The sequence below is a fragment of the Muntiacus reevesi genome, chromosome 8, assembly GCF_963930625.1.
Source record: "Muntiacus reevesi chromosome 8, mMunRee1.1, whole genome shotgun sequence".
NCBI classification, from domain to species: Eukaryota; Metazoa; Chordata; class Mammalia; order Artiodactyla; family Cervidae; genus Muntiacus; species Muntiacus reevesi.
The window spans coordinates 61967977-61990224 of record NC_089256.1 but is presented as its reverse complement, the minus strand read 5'-3'; the positions used below and the strand labels follow the sequence as shown (position 1 = coordinate 61990224).

General features: G+C 38.7%; 1 protein-coding gene across 2 annotated transcripts in view; it reads right to left on the bottom strand.

Moving 5' to 3' along the window:
* Positions 1–21079, bottom strand: part of DCUN1D1 (defective in cullin neddylation 1 domain containing 1) — a 29569-nt gene extending 8490 nt beyond the window's left edge. Inside the window, exons 1-4 of one of the 2 annotated variants that reach the window (XM_065943289.1) lie at positions 20927–21079; positions 9110–9326; positions 7771–7939; positions 5497–5627 (exon numbers count right to left, since the gene is read on the bottom strand). In XM_065943289.1, coding sequence (XP_065799361.1) covers positions 5497–5627; positions 7771–7939; positions 9110–9326; positions 20927–20929 — 520 coding nt within the window. In that variant the 5' untranslated portion in view covers positions 20930–21079. Of the gene's footprint in view, positions 1–5496; positions 5628–7770; positions 7940–9109; positions 9327–19987; positions 20140–20926 lie in introns of those variants that run through there. The other variant, XM_065943290.1, reaches the window with a different exon arrangement.
* Positions 21080–22248: the final 1169 nt, after the last annotated feature.

The following is a 22248-nucleotide window of genomic DNA, read 5'->3' as shown; positions in this document are numbered from 1 at the left end:
AATAGTATTACCTAAAGCTGAGATACTTGCAGAATGAAGCCTTAAGCCCTCATAATAAAATTAAAAATGCAAACAGAGGTAATCCCAGTGTCACTCTTTCACAGAGAATCAACAAGGGCTATGTTCTGTTTCATAAAAGATGATCAGCTGAGTGCCAGACAAAAATGGACATGAAGTGAGACTGAATCCAAACACAGTCCCTAAAGGGAAACAAAATGTTGCTAACTCACGAGGGAGGATGAATGGTGATTTAAAATCCTATTCACAAAGTCTTAATTTTCCTAGAAATATCTAAGTTAGCACAACATAATACAATAAAAAGAACATAAAATGTGGAGTCAGAAGATCTGAGGTTGAGTCCCAATTCTAACAACTCTAAAGTTATGTGACCTTAAAAGTCAACCTCTCTGACCATGCGTTTCCTTATCTTAATGACAGGTTGTTTTACTTAGCTCAAAGGGTTGTTATGAGAACCAAACGGGATTGTGTAAATAAAAATACACATTAAAAAACTCTATAAAATAAGTTCTAAATATTAAATGTTTAATAAATGTTAAAAATTTCTAAATTCTAGCTGAACCCCAACAGTTTATAAGAATATAACCTATAGACTTTAGTTAAAGTTCAGGATGATCCTAAAAATAATATGGCTGTTAAAAAACAAAAGCAATTTTTGGACAAGTTAATAGAATGAACAGTCTTGCAAAAAATAACAGACCCATGGTGATCTACATTAAATACCCTCCTTCTGGAGTATTCAGCTTTAAGAAATCTATTTTGAGAGAAACCAAGAAACTAGAAATGTTATCTAGGGGTGACAGCAACAGGAATAACAAAGGTCTTCTCAAATGAAGAATAATTAAAATTTGGAATGCTGACTTGAAAAAAATGAGAAAGGATAAATGAGAAAAATCTTAAAAGGGTTAGCCTTCCTTTGTGTTGCTGCAGAAGACAATTAAGAACAGTGGTAAAAGTTACAAAGACGAAGATGTCATAAGGAAAAATACAATAGTATTCTGTGATAAGAATGAACCACTTTCTAAAATGACATGTGTTCAATCCCCACCCTGTATGTTCAAACATAAAAGCTAAATGAGCACCAGGTACAGATGCTACATTGCATAGGTTAGATTTAACACAGGACTTATGAAATCCCTTTCAAATTTAAGATTCAGATGACTACCAGAAATGGCAGGTGACTGAAGCAGACGGTGACAAAGGAAGTATCCTATCCTGGTGTCATAAGAAATAAGGTTACAGAAAATGAGAAAATATGGGAAACACCAGCTCTCATTAATAGCTAGCACAGCTATTTATAAATAAACCACAATGGTGTCACTGTCACTCTGCCAATTTTTTGAGGCCTCAACTCTTCTCCTACGATCTCCTAGTTCCCTTCTGCCAAATATTATAATTTAAGAGCCCTGTAAACCCTTAGAAACGCTGTCAAGAAAACTACTTTCTTTTTAATTACCTTCAACTAAGCAAGTCATTACACTTCCTGACACCCAACATCGGTGCAAAAACAAAAAGAGAAATTATGATTTGTCTTTTATTACATTTTTTTAATTAAGACTTTGTAGTTTCAGGTTTATGGAAAAACTGAGCAAAAAGTACACAGTTCCCATTAATCTTTACCCCATGCACGTATACAATGTCACTTCAGTCATGTCCAACCCTTTGAGACCCTATGGACTGTAGACAGTTAGGCTCCTCTGTCCATGGGATTCTCCAGGCAAAAATACTGGAGAGGGTTGCCATCTCCTCCTCCAGGGGATCTTCCCGATCCCGGGATTGAACACGGGTCTCTTGTCTCCTGTCAAGAGGGTTCTTTATCACTAGTGCCACGCCACGACCTTCCCCCATCTTTAAGATACTGCTTTGTGCTGTGCTTAGTCCTTCAGTCGTGTCCGACTCTTTGCAACCCCATGGACTGCAGCCCGCCAGGCTCCTCTGTCCATGGGGATTCTCCAGGCAAGAATACTGGAGTGAGTTGCCATGCCCTCCTCCAGGGGATCTTCCCAACCCAGCGATCGAAGGAAGGTCTCCCTCATTGCAGGCCAATTCTTCTTTGGTATGAGCCACCAAAGAAGTCCAAGAATACTGGAATGGGTTGCCTATCTCTTCTCTAGAGGACCTTCCAGACCCAGGAATTGAATCAGGGTCTCCTGCACTGCAGGCAGATTCTTTACCAGCTGAGACACCAGGGAAGCCTTTAGTATATTTCTTATAATTGATAAGCCAATAGTATTATCAAAAGTGTATTATTTTACATTAGGGCTCACTTTGTGCTATACGGTCTACAGTTTGGAGCTTTTTTAAAACAACTTTTAAATTGTGGTTAGATACACATACAATTTATAATCTTAAGTATTTTTCAGTGTATAGTTCAGTAATGTGAGTTACATTCCCACTATTGTGCAATGAATCTCCAGAGCTCTTCACCTTAGAAAACAGAAACTCTATACCCATTGAACAATGTTACTTTTTTCTTAAGCTCAATACTTACTACAATAAAATAAGTTTAAAATCGAATTCTTCAGTATACTTTTCTCAACTTTTCCTGTAATCTAAAATTCCAATATACCATCATATTTATATACCCAACAGCTATAAAAATGTCAATTTTATTGAAATATCAATAACCTCAGATATGCAGATGACACCACCCTTATGGCAGAAAGTGATAGAACTAAAGAGCCTCTTGATGAAAGTGAAAGAGGAGAGTGAAAAAGTTGGCTTAAAGCTCAACATTCAGAAAACTAAGATCATGGCATCTGGTCCCAACACTTCATGGGAAATAGATGGGGAAACAGCGGCTGACTTTATTTTTCTGGGCTCCAAAATCACTGCAGATGGTGACTGCAGCCATGAAGTTAAAAGACACTTGCTCCTTGGAAGAAAAGTTATGACCAACCTAGACAGCATATAAGAAGCAGAGACATTACTTTGTCAACAAAGGTCCATCTAGTCAAGGCTATGGTTTTTCCAGTGGTCATGTATGGATGTGAGAGTTGGACTATAAAGAAAGCTGAGTGCTGAAGAATTGATGCTTTTGAACTGTGGTGTTGGAGAAGACTGTTGAGAGTCCCTTGGACTGCAAGGAGATCCAACCAGTCCATCCTAAAGGAGATCAGTCTTGGATGTTCATTGGAAGGACTGATGTTGAAGCTGAAACTCTTAACACTTTGGCCACCTGATGCGAAGAGCTGACTCATTGGAACAGACCCTGATGCTGGGAAAGATTGAAGGCAGGAGGAGAAGGGGACGACAGAGGATGAGATGGTTGGATGACATCACCAACTTGATGGACATGGGTTTGGGTGGACTCCAGGAGTTGGTGAGGGACAGGGAGGCCTGGCATGCTGCGGTTCATGGGGTTGCAAAGAGTCGGACACGACTGAGCGACTGAACTGACTGAATACAATAAAAACTAAGATTCACTATCAAAACTACATATTCACCCAAAAATATCATTTATACTGTGCTCTAGTGAGAGGTAGGGATATAACTAAGCAATATGTCAGCCCCATTTAAATCAATATCTAATACTCACAACATTTTCTCTAACCGTATCAAAATATTGTGATACGTTCTAAACACAACAGAAATAATTCTTTAAGCACATACATGTAAATTCAAATGCTTCAATCGATTTTTATTTGTGGGAAGATAAGAGGAGACGAGAAAAAATAATCCAGTTAACAGGCGGCCACAGATACAAGACAGAGAAATTAACCCTAGGTATCCCAGCTTATTTTGTTGGTAAAATGAGGAGTTTTCCTGGAAGAATAAAATCCAATCGAAATTAATTGAAAAGACGACTTCATCATTCCAAATTTTGCTTAATAGTTATTTTGTAAATCCTTAATTCAGTCACATTTAGTCACTCTTTGGGTCAATTCTCTAGTACAAATGTTATACATTCATCCTTTCCACTAGCTTTCAGTCATGTCCTGTGTGTGCATGCTATGTCACTTCAGTCTTGCTCAACTCTTTGTGACTCTATGAACCGTAGCCGGCCAGGCTCCCCTATCCGTGGGATTCTCCAGACAAGAATACTGGAGTGGGTTGCCGTGCCCTCCTCCAGGGGATCTTTCCAACCCGGGGATCAAACTCGCGCCTCTCCTATATTGGCACGCGGGTTCTTCACCACTAGCGCTACCGGGGAAGCTTTCAGTCACTTCCTCGGTCTAATTCCATAATCCTTTTCTCAAAGTTCTTTCTTGCTAATCTAAAATATAAAGAATGATTAGTACAAGAGGCACCTATTAGCCTCTCCAATTACCTTATCTTCAAAATCAAAAAACAAACTCACTTTCATCATTTAACATGCTGTGCCTCCGTTTCTTCATCTGCCAAATAAGGATAAGTGTCTAGCATTCTATGAGTGGCACATGGTAGCTGGTGAATTACTGAATGAAAGAATGAGTAACTCATAAAGTTGTTAAACATTAAATGAGGCAATGTATGTAAAGTACTTAGCACACTGCCAGGCACACTGTGCCACCATCATAATCTTCGGTGCATCCCCACTGCCCAGAGATTCCAATTTAAGCCCTTCTGTCCTGTTTTTAAAAGAAGCCTTATTATATGAGTCTTATTGTGTCTCACCAATTTATGCTCCAAACAAGCATTTGCACTAAAATCAAATCATTTTCTCTTTTCCACAAAGAAGCCAAGCTTATTTCTAAAGTCTGAGACCTTTATTTAAAACTACCCTCTCCCTGGAACATCTTTCATCTTCACTTACCCAGCCAAATATCAAATCCTTGAGTTCAACATTCCCTCTTGCCCAGGAAGCACTTTCTAACCATTCCTGCTTTTACTCATTTCTCCTTTTATCTAAAACCCTCATACTCATATTTATAATTTTGTATTATGTGCTACTGTCTACTTTCTCTGAATGATCTGCAAATTACACTGAAGTTTTTAATTCCACTTCCTTAGCCATCATCCCCAGAGCAAATGTATGGTTATTTTTACAGTATAAACTGACTGATCTAAACTGTTAACAGTGGCTATTTTTGGGTAAGATGATAAATAAAAATCACCTTTTTATTCTTTGTTACAGTTTCCAAATACTTCAAATCAAAAAAGAATTTACAAAAAAGAATAACGTTACATTCTAAGACTCAGAAATGTTAAAATGCTATTTCAACAGATACACAGTGAAAAACTTATGATCCTAAGATCCTACAGTATCTTCTGAAAATTAAACAAGCAAACATACATACCTATGTCAGTGGAATTTTAATAACTATTTCCTGTATTGTAGTTCTTAAAAAAAAAATCAGTGGTTCATATACAGTATCCAGGGTAACCCTATTACTGAATAGGCAGGGTATTTTCTGATTAACTAGAAGTTCATTGTTTTTCAGTAGCCAGTAATAACTTTATGCTCAAAACAGAACTTTCAATTACAAAACAAAAGTGACATGGTCAATGTAGTTGAATGTATTTGAAACACCAAATATAATTTTTAAAAATTCTTACCTAAACCTTTTTGTCCTGGATTCTTCGCAAAATTAAAAGTAAACTGGTAGAAATCCTTAAATCGTCCCGGTTCTTTCAATTCCTGCTCCATCTTGGGTATCTGGGCCTTTAGTTTTTCTATGCTGTCACATCTATACAAAATTAAGTTTATAAAAGATAAGCTTTTTCTTTATAAATCAAAAACTTATTTATTCCTATAACAGTTTATTTCATAGAACTCTTTTTAAAAATCCATTAAAGTTTCATCTTTTTAAATAACATAAACAAGTATGGGATTAGCTGGAAGAAGAAAAGTTCTAATGTTAGCAATAATCACTATTTTTAAGAGAAATGGGCTATGACTTTTAATTATGTATTCATGGGACTGTCAATACACAAATGGTAGAAGTCAGCTGTAGTGAACATATGAGAATGTATTAATCAGCTTTGCAATCATCAGTTTAAACTGTAGTAGTATTCCTTACATGGTAACAAATCACAGGTCTAGCTTCCAAACAAATTGAAAGCACAGTCTCTTGGTTAGGCGAGGAAACAGGCATTCCTCTTGAAAACTTCTCATTATATTCAAAGTACATTTCCAACTGAAGTTATCTCAAATCAGTACTAAGCTTTTTTCTATATCTGAAACCATTCAATTTCCAAGGAGCTTAAATGAGTTCAAGTACCAAGTCCTACTTTGCTTACGGTAGAAATCTTCTGTTAAGAGATTCCACAGACCAATCACTATACTTTTTTTCCTTCCAATCATTTTTGCTTTTGTTTTCCTTTCATGGTCTTTATAAAACCTCCCAGATTATTAGTTTGCAAATTAAAATTCTGCTTTGGAAGTTCATTACATTTTACATGAACTCACTTTTAAATGAGGGGAAAAAAGAGTTCCAGTGAAACCAGTCCTAGTATTGAAAACTCCAGCAAGTTCAGGATAAGGCTGGCTTTGGCTATAAAACACAGTGTCAAGACGAGATATTAATTTATTGTTTCTCAGCTTTAAATTCACCCTTCTTTGCCCTACTTTGTGACTGTTTGCAGTGGACTACAAATTGTGAGACTTCTTTTTTTTCTTGCCAGCTGGCTCACCATTAGGTTCTACCAATAGAGGGCGATGAAACGCTGGAAGCGGAGGAAGGAATCTTTCTTAGCCCAGTCTGTTTTCTGCAGAGAGCGAGGGTGTCAGTGTACTGGGAGGTCCTAGCAGCGTTCACCAGTGGTGGCAACTTGCACAGCCCTGCAGCAAGTGACCCTTAGAGCTAGCTTCTTCTCCATCAGAGGCGCAGGCACATGCTCCAGAAGCAGCCAGGCACTGTCTTCTAGGGTCAGAATCTTACCCTTGTGGGGATCCTCTTAGGTTTCCAGGTTCCTTCCTTGTTTCCTTCCCTCAGCTCCAGGGGTGGTGACAACTTCTTACAGCTGCCACCTTTGTTATACTTAGAATTTTCTTTTACCCCATTTACACAATATAACAATTTCTAAAATTTACCCTGTTCAAATCGCTGGTATGGTTTGTGTGTCCGGTCTGGACCCTGACTGATTACAAGGTCCTGAAGGCTCAAGAATCAGAATGACTGAACTCAAATTGTGGCTTTAATACTACTTAACTCTCTAGTTTCTCTCTACCTCATTTCCTCATCTCTAAAATGCGGGTATAACCACTACTACAATCACAAAGCTATTGTGAAGTGGTAGGTGAAGTACTTACTTAGCATAGTTCCTGAAATGAATGTTCAACAAATGTTCAGCTTTTATTATTCAAAAGAACTCACTAAAAACAGTAAGGACAGCCTGTCACTGATTACAGACTGAATACTTTCAGAGCCTCATTAAATGCAGACAACTAGTGGCCACAGGTAAAACCTCTACCTATGACTTTTCAATCTATTTATACCAAGACATTTAGCTAATCAGTTGTCAAGGTTTGTGTAGAACAAAAACTAATTAGTAACTTCTAAGATTTTTAAATTCTAGGAGCTTGTTTACAAAATCAGAGTTTACCACCTCACATTAGGAAATAACTTAAAACTTGCTCACTTCACTTACCCACATAAAATATTAAAGCACAGTAATTTTAATACTATGAACCTCCCTCAGAAACTAATGATAAAAGCATAAAGCAAATAGAACAGAACAGGTTGTACTAACTACACAGATAACTTGACATGGGAAGGAACTAGCGTATTAGCCCATTTCTATTTACAGCAATGTCTGGGGCACGGATATCAGTTCCACAGTGACTCTTATAGCAGTGCACCTGATTTCATATGAAGATTACACACGCACCCTAATTCTGTCATGCCATCCATGAATTCCTGTTTGGAGAACTCGCACTGTGTTGCTGCTCTGAACTTCCACGCGATGATTAACACACTGATGCTGGCTGGATCGAGGGCCAGGTCATCACAGAACTGCTGTATACCATCTATTCCAATTTTATTTTCATCTTGAGGATCTTTAAAAACACCAGTACAATATGAAATTAGTGCCATACTTTCTAAGCTAATCCTAAAACTGAGAAAAGGAATGCTTTCTGTTCCATATTTTAAAATGATCACAAGAGACCAAAAATATGAAGAAATACTGCTTTAACTGTTATATTCCCCCTGTAATATTTAAAGCCACTTTGCCCCTGAAACAGCATTCTTAAACAGCAGGATAGGCACTAGATAGGACCTGGTTTTTTAAAAGTCTCATTTATTCATATGAAAAAAGTCCCATACTTACACACCACCAGAAAATCTGACATTCCTATACAGGGAAAAAGAATTTTTACTGAACATATCCACATTTAACAAAGGCACTCTAAACAGTATTATATACAGAAATTCTTTTCTCCTTGAAGTTTAATTTCATTATAGAAATCTCTTAGAGAACATCAGAAAAACCAAACTGTGTGATTCAGTTCTAATCACAAGACAAACATCTGCTATTCAAATTAAAGAAAAACCCCAACTATCAAAATTTACTTTTCAGACAGCAAAAATTTAGATACAAATACAAGGAGAAAGAAGTACTCATACACTTGTCAAATAAAAAATGCGCATATCCCTTGACTTTGGGGCAAGAACTATGTATATCAATATAATCCCACCTTTGGAAAAACTTTGAAATAATTCTATATATGTATTTCTGCATAAAAGACACAGAAAGTTGGACACCAGACTCTTAAATATTGATTCTCTCAGGAGAATAAGTAAAAGACATAGAAACTATTGACTTTTTCTTTATTCAATCTATTATGTATTGTTTAACTTTTTAAAAGTATATATTACTTTATAATTATTTAAACGTTATTAAAATTATTACACAGGTTTCCTTAAAATAGGCTCAGCTGAGTTTTATGAAAATGAGGGAAAAAACCTAGTCCCCCCAGTCCCCATTCTCAAACTGGGTAACAGAGGAGGAAAAAAGGAGGCAAATAAAGGGTAAGGAAACTAAGAAGAAATTTTAGTGAAAAGAGGGAAATAATTTTTCAGATTTCTTAAATTAATTCTAAGATCTAAAGAGCTCTGTTAGACACATCCACCAATTAATGTCCTCTGTATTATTTGATTTCTCACAAGAAGCATGTAACTCTGGAAAACCTGGTTCAAAATATTTAAAGTCACAAGCAAACACTCACCTTTGTATCTACTGTATAGTTGTTCTAACTTCTTCCTGTCCAATGATCCTTTTACACTCTCTCGTATATAAAGCTCAGGATTTTGAAAAAAATTGTCTGTTGCAACATCTAACTTCCAGTCATTTTGAGACAGACAACTTACTGCTGTTTTTTCACTAGATTGTGTGAAGATCATAAACTGACGAACTTTATCCTTCTGCGATGATTTCAACTTGTTCTATTGAAACCAGAAAATAAACTGAAACTCTGTAACATCACAAAAGACTAAGTATTTCTATACTGCTTACTAAATCATTTTTAGCAATACATGTGCCTCATAAAATAACATTAGCTTAATGTTTTGATCTATTAATAAGGAAAATTTTTTAAAAATCTAAAACACAAAATTGCTATCATTTTGGAAAAGCAACTAGGACAGAGGCAAAATAAGTTCACCCACCCTGCATTTCTCCTAAAAGTGGGTCCTGTGAGAATGTATAAAGGCTCTAGGAGGGAAGCAGAGCTAACTCTCAAAACCTTAACCAAGCACAAAGTTCCAAGGGATGCTTAAGGAGTGGTGGGGAAGATGATATTATTTAAGCCAGTCAGAACATTCAAGTGACCCTGAGGAACAATGAGATTAACAGGTATTTGTTGCAGTCCTAAAACACATTGTAAAGGATATAGGGTACAATTCTCCCGAATCTCACCACCCACCCTACTCACCCCCGACCCTGGTTTTCTTGCTATCTTTACCAAATGTGACAAGCAACAGGATATGAAGTACTCTACATTTCTCCTTACAGGGGTCAGGAACCAAGATAATTATCAAGAGAATTTCCTCGTATTTTCAATCAAACCAGAAGCAGTGAAATATGAACAAGTACCCTGCATCCTCCCAACCAAGGTAATCTTTTAATAGAATTCTCCTTCTTTCACCGTGAAATTACCTCTTTCCCTTGGCCTGGGCCTAGGAGACATTCTCTCTAGCCAGACTCTATCGTAATAACCTTCTCTCACTGGCCTTGTGTTGACACACACTCATTTCTCATCTGCCCTGAGTCCTAAGCAAAATAAAGTAGGGCAGTTAGGCCCTCCACTCTCTCCCAGTTTCAAGGGCCACATTCTTTGACTCCTCATGCAAGTTGTCTCCTGTGTAATTTCAGCCTCCCCACTATTACTCTTCCCTCTCGCAAGTCCTAATACCATCTCTCAGCAAAATACTTGGGTTCTTTCTGAGCTATTATTGCCAATGAAGAGGAAAAAGCATGTGAGTAGGACACACGTTAATAGATACAGTGTTCTGTGGTTTAAGCAACATATCTGAGAACCCAAGCATTTTTGATCTGGCCCAGACAGACAGATCACAAACCTCAATCCCCTGATTGTACAGATGAGAGAACAGACCCCAAATGTTAAGGAATTTGTTAAAAGAATATCACCAGGTTATTAGTAGAAATGGGTCAAGAACAGAAAGATCTCATGAATCTGAGTTTTACTAATCTTTCTATAAACCACACTGCTTCCTGTACATACTTATAAATCTTTTGAGGTTTTCAGGAAAAAGACTAATGAAGATATAAATATTTCCACCTTTCACAGAGTAAAAATAAGGTTATGTAAAAATTAAATATGAAAACCAACCCCATCTTTAATACTCTGGAGTCCAACCTGTCAGCCATACTCTTCCCTCTCTGTAAATGTGTTATTGCTTAGGATTACACATTAAAATCTCAACCTCTGTTCTCCATTAAAATTGAGAAACTATCAATTTACTAGCCTCCTGTTATTTCATAAATAAATCTACCACTTCTGGACACCAGATAACTCACATCCCATTATTTGACACATCGCTCAAATGTCTAGGAGTCCCAACTTGAAAAGTACCTAAAGATGTTATTCAATTGCAACAAACCCACAATGAAATCAAATGACAAGGCAGATACCTGTCTTAATATACTGTTGAACTGAAAGGAAACCACTCTGATTTCAACTTTTGCTACTGAAAGCTATTTTTAAAATGAATATACCTTTCTAAGAGATACAATACATGTAAGTGATACGGTATCTAAGAGATGTAGTATATGACATATGTTTTAATCCTTTGAAGAACAGGGAAGTTCCTGAGGGTCATTATGATCATCACTGACCTCTGTATAACACTGCACAAAGTGCTGGAGATTAACCTAGAAGTATAACAACTACAGGCCACAATCTGGAAATAACTTAAACATTTCCATTTTCCTAAAAATTAAGAGGCAGCAAACCAATCAAAATTATTGGGGGGGGATATCATACAGTATTAAATCCCATGTTATTTCCTGAGGCTTGAGTGAGTTTTGAAGAGAGGGAGGAAAAACACAGCTTAAGTCACTTCTGCCAGTCAAAAAGTTGTTCACTGTACTAATGACTTCCTATCCGAAAGTAAGATATTAGAAAACTGGGGGGACAAAGATAAAAACAGTCCTATCCATAAAAACTAATAACAATTATATAAGTGAATTAACTCCATTTCATATCTTACTTGAAATAAAAGTATAAATAATGTCCATGTATATGCAAACAAATTATTTTAATGGGTTTAAATTTCCAGTATATGGAGCAATATATTTTAAGAAAAAGGGCTGCAGCTACCCATTTCCAATACCACAGAGGCTAATGAGTGATACTTCACTGAGAACTGACAGTATGAGTTTCTGCTAGGCCAAGTTGTAGTGAGCAATTCCATTGTGCAAAGTCTGATGAGCATCCTCCCTTTTCTTGTACTTTTAATGCACTCTGACCATTCCTCTGTCGGCTCTCTGTGCCTAGAATAAATCTTAACACTTGCTCTCTCACTAGGGAGCCATGTACTCAATTCTGTAGTCCCAAAGGCTGCCTAGAGGAAGCTGCAGTGGGCTACACAGAGCCACCCTTTCCCCAAGCCTATTTAGGAGAGCTACAACACACCCATCCCCTTTTCCCAGGCCACAAGGGGGCATCAGGCAAGGAGTTCTGATTTTGACAATACAGCTCAAAGGTTTAAATTTCTATCAACTTGAGAAAGAGGAAAAGGGTATTTAGACAGCAAAGTATTTTATAAGGGATGAGAAGTGGACAGAAAACCGAGGTGGAAGAAAAAACAGATGGAGTGTCTCTATTTCTACTACAAACCCAGTGGGTATCTTCCTAAGAGCAAAAACATATGACAACTACAATGATTCAGCACTCAAATGTAGTACATGCTATTTAAGACTTACTTAAAAGGAACAAACTAGGGTGGTCATTAAAACAAGATTAAGCAATACAATCTTTAGGACTCAAGTGTGAAAACTATCTAGAGATTATCAAATTTTCAAGAAAATTCAATATTGGCAAAGTATGTAAAATGTATAAAATACAGAATATACCCTAATTATTATGGCATCCAGTCCCTTCACTTCATGGCAAAAAGATGGGGAAACAGTGGAAACAGTGACAGACTTTATTTTGGGGGACTCCAAAATCACTGCAGATGGTAACTGCAGCCATGAAATTAAAAGATGCTTGCTCCTTGGAAGAAAAGCTATGACCAACCTAGACAGCATATTAAAAAGCAGAGACATTATTTCATCAACCAAGGTCCATCAGTCAAAGCTATGGTTTTTCCAGTAGTCATGTATGGATGTGAGAGTTGGACTATAAAGAAAACTGAATGCCAAAGAATTGATGTTTTTGAACTGGGGTGTTGGAGAAGACTCTTGAGAGTCCCTTGGACTGCAAGGAGATCAAACCAGTCCATCCTAAAGGAAATCAGTCCTGAACATTCATTGGAAGGACTGATGCTGAAGCTGAAACTCCAGTACTCTGACCACCTGATGCAAAGAACCAACTCAATGGAAAAGACCCTGATGCTGGGAAAGATCAAAGGAAGGAGGAGAAGGGGACAACAGAGGATGAGATGGTTCGATGGCATCACCGACGTGATGGACATGAGTTTGAGTAGGCTCCGGGAGCTGGTGATGGACAGGGAAGCCTGGTATGCTGCAATCCATGGGGTCACAAAGAGTAGGACATGACTGAGCAACTGAACTGAACTGACCCTAATTATTTCTAATTCTAGCAAAACAAAGGGGAAAGAGAGAGGAAGGAAGACAGGAAGGGAGAAAAAGAAACACTGTGTCTTGTAATAGAAAGCTAATAACAATTATATCAAAGATTACTGAAGTTAGAAATACTATAATCTGAACAGTAAAAAGCATCTACTTACTCATCTTTCCAAAATTAAAAAAATGTGGTTATCAATATATATTGTTTAATAGTTAAATCTAGCTGATATTTGCAATTTTTTTCCACTCAAGAACTTTGGAATTTACATTTAAAATAACAGTTTATCTGGGACAAAAAAAAAAAATCAGACAAATACTTTGGACATAGCCAAGTATCATATAGCCAAGTGAATGAACTTAACAGTCTACTGCAATAGAAAAATAGGGACTCAAAAAAGCTCTAAAACAAAAAATGATAATAAAGTTACAAAAGTACTTCCATCAAGAAAAACACTGAACATGGAAAATTATTTTCTAGGTAACAATTTCAAAATAAAAACAATTTTAATTGGTGGCATTTTTAAAACAAAAAATTAAGATTTTATTATTTATATTATTCTGAATAGAATCTCACCCTTAAATTTCAATCTCTCACCCTTTAGATTTCAAATTCAGTCTAAACTCCAGAAAGACAGACACCAAGGCCTTTATATTTTTAAAAGAATTAATTTTCTAACTCAATTCTAGTTATCTCAGGATTTGATGAATCTTAGCTCACAAAAGACAATGTTTTAAAAATTCAAACACTGTAATGATCACCCATAATTTTCATTAAAAGCTCTGGATGTGGTTCTCATGTGTTTACCATATAATTAACAGTTTAACTTCATCTGAAATTTAGAAGAGCTGGTGTAAGTCCAGAAAGATCATACTTTCTATATATGATACATAGTATCCAGCAGATATAGCCAAATGTTACCAACATCCCAAACCACTCATCTATAAAAAGGCCTTCTCATAGACTGTAGGTCTGAAATCAAAAGTAGAAGAAAAATCAATCCAACTAACCAGACTACTTTCTATTCCCAGAGAAGACTTTCACCTAGGGGCAAAGTTCTATCAGAAGGCCAGGCTAAGAATCTAGGTAGGAGTCACTAGAAATTCTCTTCCCTTCTACCTGCAACAGAGAGGTAAAGAATGCAGACTGTCAAATCAGACTGGCAGGATTTTAATACCACCTATGCCTCTTAATTGCTGTGTGACTTTAGGATCATTACTTAATCTCTATATGCTTCAGTTTCTTCATTTTGTAAACAGGGTGTGAAGGTTATCTGAACCAATTCAAGTTAAACTCTTAGAACTGTAATCAGAACATAGTAAGGACTCCTTACAAGTCCACAGAGAAAATACTCCAGAGAAAAAAGTAACTTTGTGCAAGTAAAACAGTAATAAAGAATAACAACTACCATAATCAGAAAACTAAAAGCTAACACTTGAGCTGCTACTGTGTGCCAACTCTGTGCTAGGTATTCAATTATTAAATAATTAATTGTCCAAGCTGCCTATCACTGATTCTTTTTTTTTTAAACCAATGTGGAGATCAAGACTCAGAGCTCCTTTTATCTAAAGACAGACTTACCCAAAATGTAGCAGAACCAGAAATGAAACCCTGGTGCCTAGCTTCAAGGGATGCAGTTTTTCCATTTATTTTACACTGTCGTTAAGTGAGAGAGAAAACAAAAAGGGCAAAAGTGCAACCACTGAGCAATTACTGTGTGCACTGTGGGGAGAGGGGAATTGTGAGCAATATTTCTTCACCTATTTTTATGGAAAGTTAAATAACTAATCAACTGACCTTTTTCCTTTCAAATGTATACAATTTGCATTCTGACCAAAAATTGCACATTAAGCATTCCCTTACTAACCAAAAGACTAATTTAGGGGTAGAACTTCCTTTTAGGTTTTGGGGGGAAGGGGAATAGGGGGGAAGAGGTGGATAGACTATTTCAAAGAAAAATGTGTTTACTGTCCTGTCGTAAGTCTATTTTTAAAAACATGGCTACAATCTATAGCTTTAACTATACAAAGGGGAAAATTAGGGAAAGTCAGGGTTTCCTTTTCCAATCAGAAAGTTCAAAACTCAGAGAAGAAACAAAACATATACAGGTTATAGCCAGAAAATAGAATCAAATGTGTACAATTTCAAATATTAAGCAAAACGAAACCCCAAAGCCTCAGTATCCACCTAAATTATAATCTGCAGTTTCGAACAGTTACTTAGGTCTGTGGCTCTCATCATTCATCCATACACTTCCTGCACTTGGAATGACAATTAAAATGAACTCTTCTTAGAGAGATGCTGCACTAGTTCTAAGTCAAAAGTGGAATAATGTACTGTACTATGTAATCACTGTACCTAATGATGTTTTATATAATGGCAATTCACCTGAAGAAATATTTCAGAAGTACACTTGTAAGATCCAAACTGGTTTTGTATCTTAGGATTTTTTTGTATCTCTTTTGTATCTCAAAGGTTTTTTTTAAATGTTCCATTGGTGAAAGTTTAAAGGAGTTTTCTTCTTCCCATCCTCAAAATTATTTTCAAAAGATGCCTACAACTGTAAATTAATAAATGTTTTGATTCTGGTTTAGAGAAGACTGTTTTGACTATTAAAAAGTTATTTTTGCTAAAATTCCTGATTACCTTTGATAATAGGACAGAAATAACCTCCTTAAAGTACTTGAGTTAGTCATCATATTTCAACTCATATCCCAAACTTAAAGCCAAAACATCTAACAAGTAGGCAGGGTAGCTAATTTAAATTTGCTCTTTCCCTCCACAAACATCTTTTCTAATGAAATCTCATATTAAAAAAAGATTACTAAGGTGAAAACAAAACAACGAAGAATTAAATGAGATTTTTAAAGTCTCACAGTTAAAGAAGTTATAATAATGACTAGCATTCAACAGTCATGGATATTTGTTTCACAAAGAGAATAAATGATCCTTGAAAAATGAAATCTCCTAATTCTAAAATTTGGTGTCTACTCAATTCCTAAACCTAGAAATATTAAAACCCTTGAATAATAAGTAAGTGCTTTGAATGTTTGCTGAAATACAAACATCCTAATATTACAAAGGAATAGGCCATGTACTTCAACTTAAACCTCTGCTGCTGAACACTGTTCAGTGTTAAGGGATTCGAAAATGGATTGCAATAGAACTCTTTAGCAAAAAACTGTTTAAAAGTAAAACCGCTCTTAAAATTTTACAATGCAAATAAGCAGTCTAATCACTCTTACTGGGTACTAATTATATAAAATGGATTCAACAAAATGATGAAAGACACTTCAGTGGCATTTCCCCCTTTTGTTTTGGCTTTTTCTTAGGTGGGGATATACATCTAAAGTGACTAGGTAAACTAGATAGTCAGCAGGTTATTCAAGAGCTTGTTTGTGTCCACAAAGCAACTGAATCCTATTTGGAACTATCTCTCTTCATCAAATGTCATGGCTAATACTATCACAACTTGAGCAACACACACTCAAATTTAAAAGGGGGCTTTCACACAGATTTTCATTATGCTTGACTCAACTTATGAAGTCATTATCAAAAGAGCCACTTGACTCAAATAAGCTCAGTTCTTTTAAAACGTAAAAAAAAAAATCCCCACCGCCACAAGTTAATTTTACTTTCAACTTTTTTACCACATGTACCAAAAGAGTTCTAATTTTTCAATTACTTAAGTGTTTACATTAGATCATCTGATTTGATATGGAAACAACTAGGTCACTATTCAATATAAGGAAGAAACCAGAGTGAAATCAATCAAAAATTCCACACCCATACAGAAAGGCTACTTGCTGGGTTTAAAAAAAAAAAAGAGGAGGGGTAGACAAAGTGTGTAACCAGAGACCAGGCTTCTAATCCCTGCTCTCTCACATACTAACTCTTTACCTTGGTCATCTCTTTAGAAACGCTGAACATACTTTTTCAGACATGATACAAGGAAGTAGCAATACCTATCCCACAAATTGGAGTGGAGATAAAAAACAGCTGTGAATTGTTTGACTAACAGAGGGTATGTTCTCAATAAACACTAATGTCCTCCTTTCTCCCCAAAGGTCCAGTTTTTTTTGCATAGTCATTAAATGACATGCCAACTACTACATACTCAAAAACAACCTACAAAAAAGATTGTACAGTGCTGTTTTTATTAACTAGCATGGCCAGGTAAACTTGATGTTCATTTAGTATTTATTAAATATTGGGCAGTCAACTTATTCAGAGTTCAAATTCACACAGAAGCTGCATTTCTTCTTGTCTTTAAAAACTGCTTGGGACATAATTATCTATAACTGTAACAGGACACTATGAGACAGTAAAACAAGGTCTATCATACCATTCAGAATCCTTCACTGGCTTCCCATTTCTCTTGGAGTAAAAACACAACATCCTTCCAATGTCCACCCATGCCCATCTCCACTCCTTACCACTCAGACTTCATCTGCTCCAATGCCCAACATGCCCCTCTCCCCCAGCCACATTGGACTCACTGTTCCTCAAACTCTCTGACCACATTTCTGGGTGGCTTACTCCCTCATCTCCCAGTCAGCTCAAAATCTACTTCATCAGTGGTGCAAACATTGTTTTGCACCCCCAATTCTACTGTGCCCCTGCACTCCCAATTCCCCCCACCCAACACTACTTTTCTCCCAAAGCACTTAACACTTTCTAACACAGTAAGGAAGAAAAAATATATACTATGCTTATTATTTCTCTCTCCCTAGTAAAAATGCAACCCTCTCCAGGGCAGGGATTTTTATCTCAAGGCGGGGGAAAAAAAAAAAAGTGTGTGTGTGTGTACACACATATATATACATATATGTGTTTGTCTGTCTGTGTATATCCACATCCCCTGTGTGTGTGTGTGTGTGTGTGTGTACACACATATATATACATATATGTTTGTCTGTGTATATCAACATCCCCAGTGCCCAGAACACTGCCTGGCATACAGTAGGCATTTAAGAAATAATTATTAAAATTAATTAAGGCCCTCCCTTAATCTACTTATGTATATGCAAAACAATGTGAAACAAAAGGAAGACAACCTTGAACAGGCCTACATTAATCTACACTTACAAACTCTGACATTTGTTGAAAATATAATCTTAAATTTCAAAGTCCACACATTTAAAAAAAATTAAAAACATAGTAAATTAACAGCACTAACCACTCATCTGAATTTTGTTATTTAACATTTTCATTAATAACACTTGGGTTTTCCTCTGTTTAAATGAATAAATTAACTTCAAATCAATTTTCAACCATTTCGCTAGATTTCATGTGAGCTAAGACTGTATGTACCACAAGTACTGGGGAAAACAGTAAAACCAGGAAAGATTACTTTCAGTTCTGCAATTAACAATTTTGCAAACTTGAACCTCAAAACCTCTTTGATCCTCAATTTATTCTTCTGTAAAAGGGAAGAGGAGTCAATTAGATGATCTCTGAAGATATATTTCAGGTCTAAAAATTTCATGATGCTGTGAGTCTATAAAAATCTAGTAGGTTACACAGTTTACAACTTCTCACACATCTAAGAAAAATCATTAAAATCAAAAATTTTAGCTGAATGTACCTTTATCAAATCCTGTCTCTTACAAATAAGAAAACAAGCCAGAAGTCAAACACTTTTTTAAAAAAGATTTTCAGGAGTAACAAAATATTGTCTAGTTCTGGAGCTATTTTTGACCTTTCTATGTGGGTGTCAGGTAGGTTAAATGAACATGTTTCTTATACAAAATAGATATTAAAAAAAAAATTCAGATATTCCATCATTTAAGTCTGACCCCAAATCCCAGGAGTGACAATATACCATGTGCTCTAGAAATGGACTGCGTTACACCGAGAAACATTAGCCCCAAAACTGTATCAAGAAATAATTTTAAGTAAAATAAATTTACAATGAAAAACTAGAAAATTCTTATGGCCTCAATTCTTTTAGGGCCCATGGTGATTTAGCTTCCAAACTAACAAAAGCATACCAAGACAATTCTGGTGACATGATCTGAGTTCAGCCACAAAAAAAGTGCTTTAAATTAGTAATATCTTCCCATTACTAGTGTAATTAAATGAGTTATGGCTAAGTTCCAAAACTAGCTACTTCAATAGCAATAAAAGGACAAAAGCTTACGAGTCCCAATACAAGGTGAACTCTCATTTGAATCAGGTGAATCCTGAATTCATGAACAGGTAATGAGTATTATCAACACCTTGGATTCCAGAGGATAATGGTGATTGGAGGCTATTATGAACAGAACGTATTTCGATGGACTCACTTAGTGTTTACCAGGGAATTACATTTCATTACTTCAAGCTTACTCTTACAAGCCAAGCGTCTGGAAACTTTAGGAGTAACATCTATGACAGTCAAAATACTTAAGAAATTGGAAACTGTTTAGCCGCCCTGCTGGATCTTTGAACACTGTAATATCAATCTAAACGTTAACCAGTAGTTTATGGCAAAGTTTTCTTACAAATACAAATGGTCAGCTTTCATGGAACTTACCGCAGAACCTAGGTCTTGGGTACATGGCAAACTAAACCACATATTCATATACGACACCAAAATTCTGCTAAGTTGGAAGCTGAGACGAGTTAAGTGTCATTCAGCAGAAATAAGACCAACCAAAAACAAAGACACTGGAGCAGACACATACACCCTCCTCAAAGAGGCCTTTATGTTCCCCATGAGCAAAAGGACAATAATATCACTTTTACTGTCTATTCATACAGTAACCTGCATGGAATTCAACTCATGCTCAGACTACAATGCCAACATCGCTTCTGAAAAACAAAAAGTCCAAGAGTCAGGTACATTATTACCAAACTGTAAGCAGATAACTTGAACACCACGTCTTGAAGCTTGTAGGACGTTTTCCAAACAAAAAAGCAGAGGGGACTAACTTGACAAACTGTTTTTTAAAAATCACAAATGGTCTTTAACTGGCATAATAAAGCAATTACTCCTCCCACCTCAAGGAAACAAAATATCTGCTCAAAAGGTAGCAAGTCTGTTTCTCCTAATTTTATGAAATGAGAACAGGTTGCACTTCCGTACTTCCCCCCTCCCCCAACGTCCCCCCAGCTCAGCGGTCTCCCATGTTCTCAGAAGAGGTAAATATAACCTCCACCAACTGGCCAGTGAAACTCCCATTTTCCAAGAGCAAGGGACGTAGCGAGAGGTGATGGAGAAAGAAAAGGGCTGTTACCCCGCCCCAAGCAAAACTGCCTGGAGACTTGAGGGGTGCTGGAGCCGGAGCGGAGGAGGGAGAAGAGCGCCGGGAAAGTCTTTCCTTCTCCCCGGCGGGGCGGAGGGGGAAGCCCCGGCTCCGGGCGGGGGGAGCCTCCTACCCGGAACCCCAGACCCCGGTCCGCGGCCAGACACAATGGAGCCGGCGTGGGGGCCGGGCAGGGACCGGGCCGTTGCCCCATCCCCTCCCCCCGCCCCAACGCCTGCTCCCGCCGCGTCGGGCCCAGCGAGGGGCACCGGGGGCCGCTCCCCGCGTCCCAAACTCCCCGGGGCTCCCGACTAGGCCCGGCTCCGCTCCGCCTCCTCGGCTCTCGCGTAGCGGCGGCGCCCGGGCGGGAAGGGGCGAAGAAGGAAGGGAGAGGCAGGGAGGAGAGCCCCGCCGGGGAGCGGGACGGAGGCCGCAGGCCGAAGCTCCGGGCGGCGGGGTCGCCGCGGGGCGGAGGGCGGCCGGGGCGAGGGTGCGCGGCTGCGCCGGCCCCCAGCCGGCGGGGCGGGCGGCCGCAGTGCCTCACCATGTTGGTGTCCTCCAGGCCTCTCCCCTCCTCCTCCGGCTCCGCAGCGAATGGACGGCGGCGGCGGCGGCGGCTCCTCTCACGGGCTCGCCGGGCTCCCGCTCATGCGCAGTGCGGGGCGGCCCCGGCGCGGCCCGAGGAGGCAGCCCCGGGCCTCCGGGAGGCGGAGGGACTGGGGCGGGCGGCGGGCGCCCCGCGCGGGGCTTCCCCCGGGCGCGGGGGTCCCCCCGGGTGGGGCGGGGGCGGGCGCGGGCGGGGCAGGGGGCGACGCACGCACCGCGCGCACAGACATCCTCCCGCCGCGCCCGGCGGCCCGCGGCGGGTGAGGGGCCAGGGGACACCACCTACGCTGCCTACGCGCTCCTTACGCCGTCGGACTGCCGGGCCGGGTCTCCACCGACTCGAGGAGGGGAAGAGCGGTGGCCGAAGACTTGAGCAGCCGGGGACCACTTGGAAGGGCCAGGACTGACGCGCTAGATCCGACCTAAACCACCTCTTCCCATCAATACCAAAAGACGAGGCGAGGGGGGTGGGGGGTGTGGAGAAAATAGTAAAAACACCTCCTACCCCCAAGTGTTTTCCTTATCCCAGTCCAGTATCTGGACTGCATCGGGTCCCCCACGTGGACATACCAGAGGAAACCATGGTCTAGCCATGTGGGAGCCGGAATGCCCTTTAGAATGGCCCAGACTCTTCCCAGACCTGTGTCCACAGGAAGACCAGTGGGATGGCCCTAGGGTTCCAGGCTAGGAGGATTGAGGTTTCAGGGCCTCATTCATGCCACTCTGGTGGCGGATATCAGTGCCTTCCGCTTGGTCTCTGCTTAGTTCAACCTTCCTATGATAAGTTTGGAAAATAAAGAACTTTTTTTTTTTTTTAACCAAGGGTTGACACACTCTTGGTTATAAATCTGATGAGTCTGAGGCTACCTGGATTTTCTGCTGGGGATCAAGTGCTACAGGGAGTACAAAGGATTCTTTGGAGTGGTACCTGACCTTAAAAAATTGACTATCCAGTTAAAGACATGAGACGCTTTCACAAAGGAAGGAAATAAGAAAAACAGGTAATAAAGCAAACATTAAAAAAAATCACATATAGGGCTGAAGCCAAAAAATCTGTATTTCAGTGCAGAACCAACCTGAGTGGAAGTGTTATCATTCTCACCTGTTATCACTGTACTCACCAACATCCTTCCGCCCCCCCCCCCTCCCCACCCGCTAATGCTAGCATAGGCTGCCAGATCAACCCAATGACTTCATGGCTTTGAAATTCTTATCAAAACTTCTTTGGCTATTCTGGGGGGCCTCCTGACACTTCCTGGA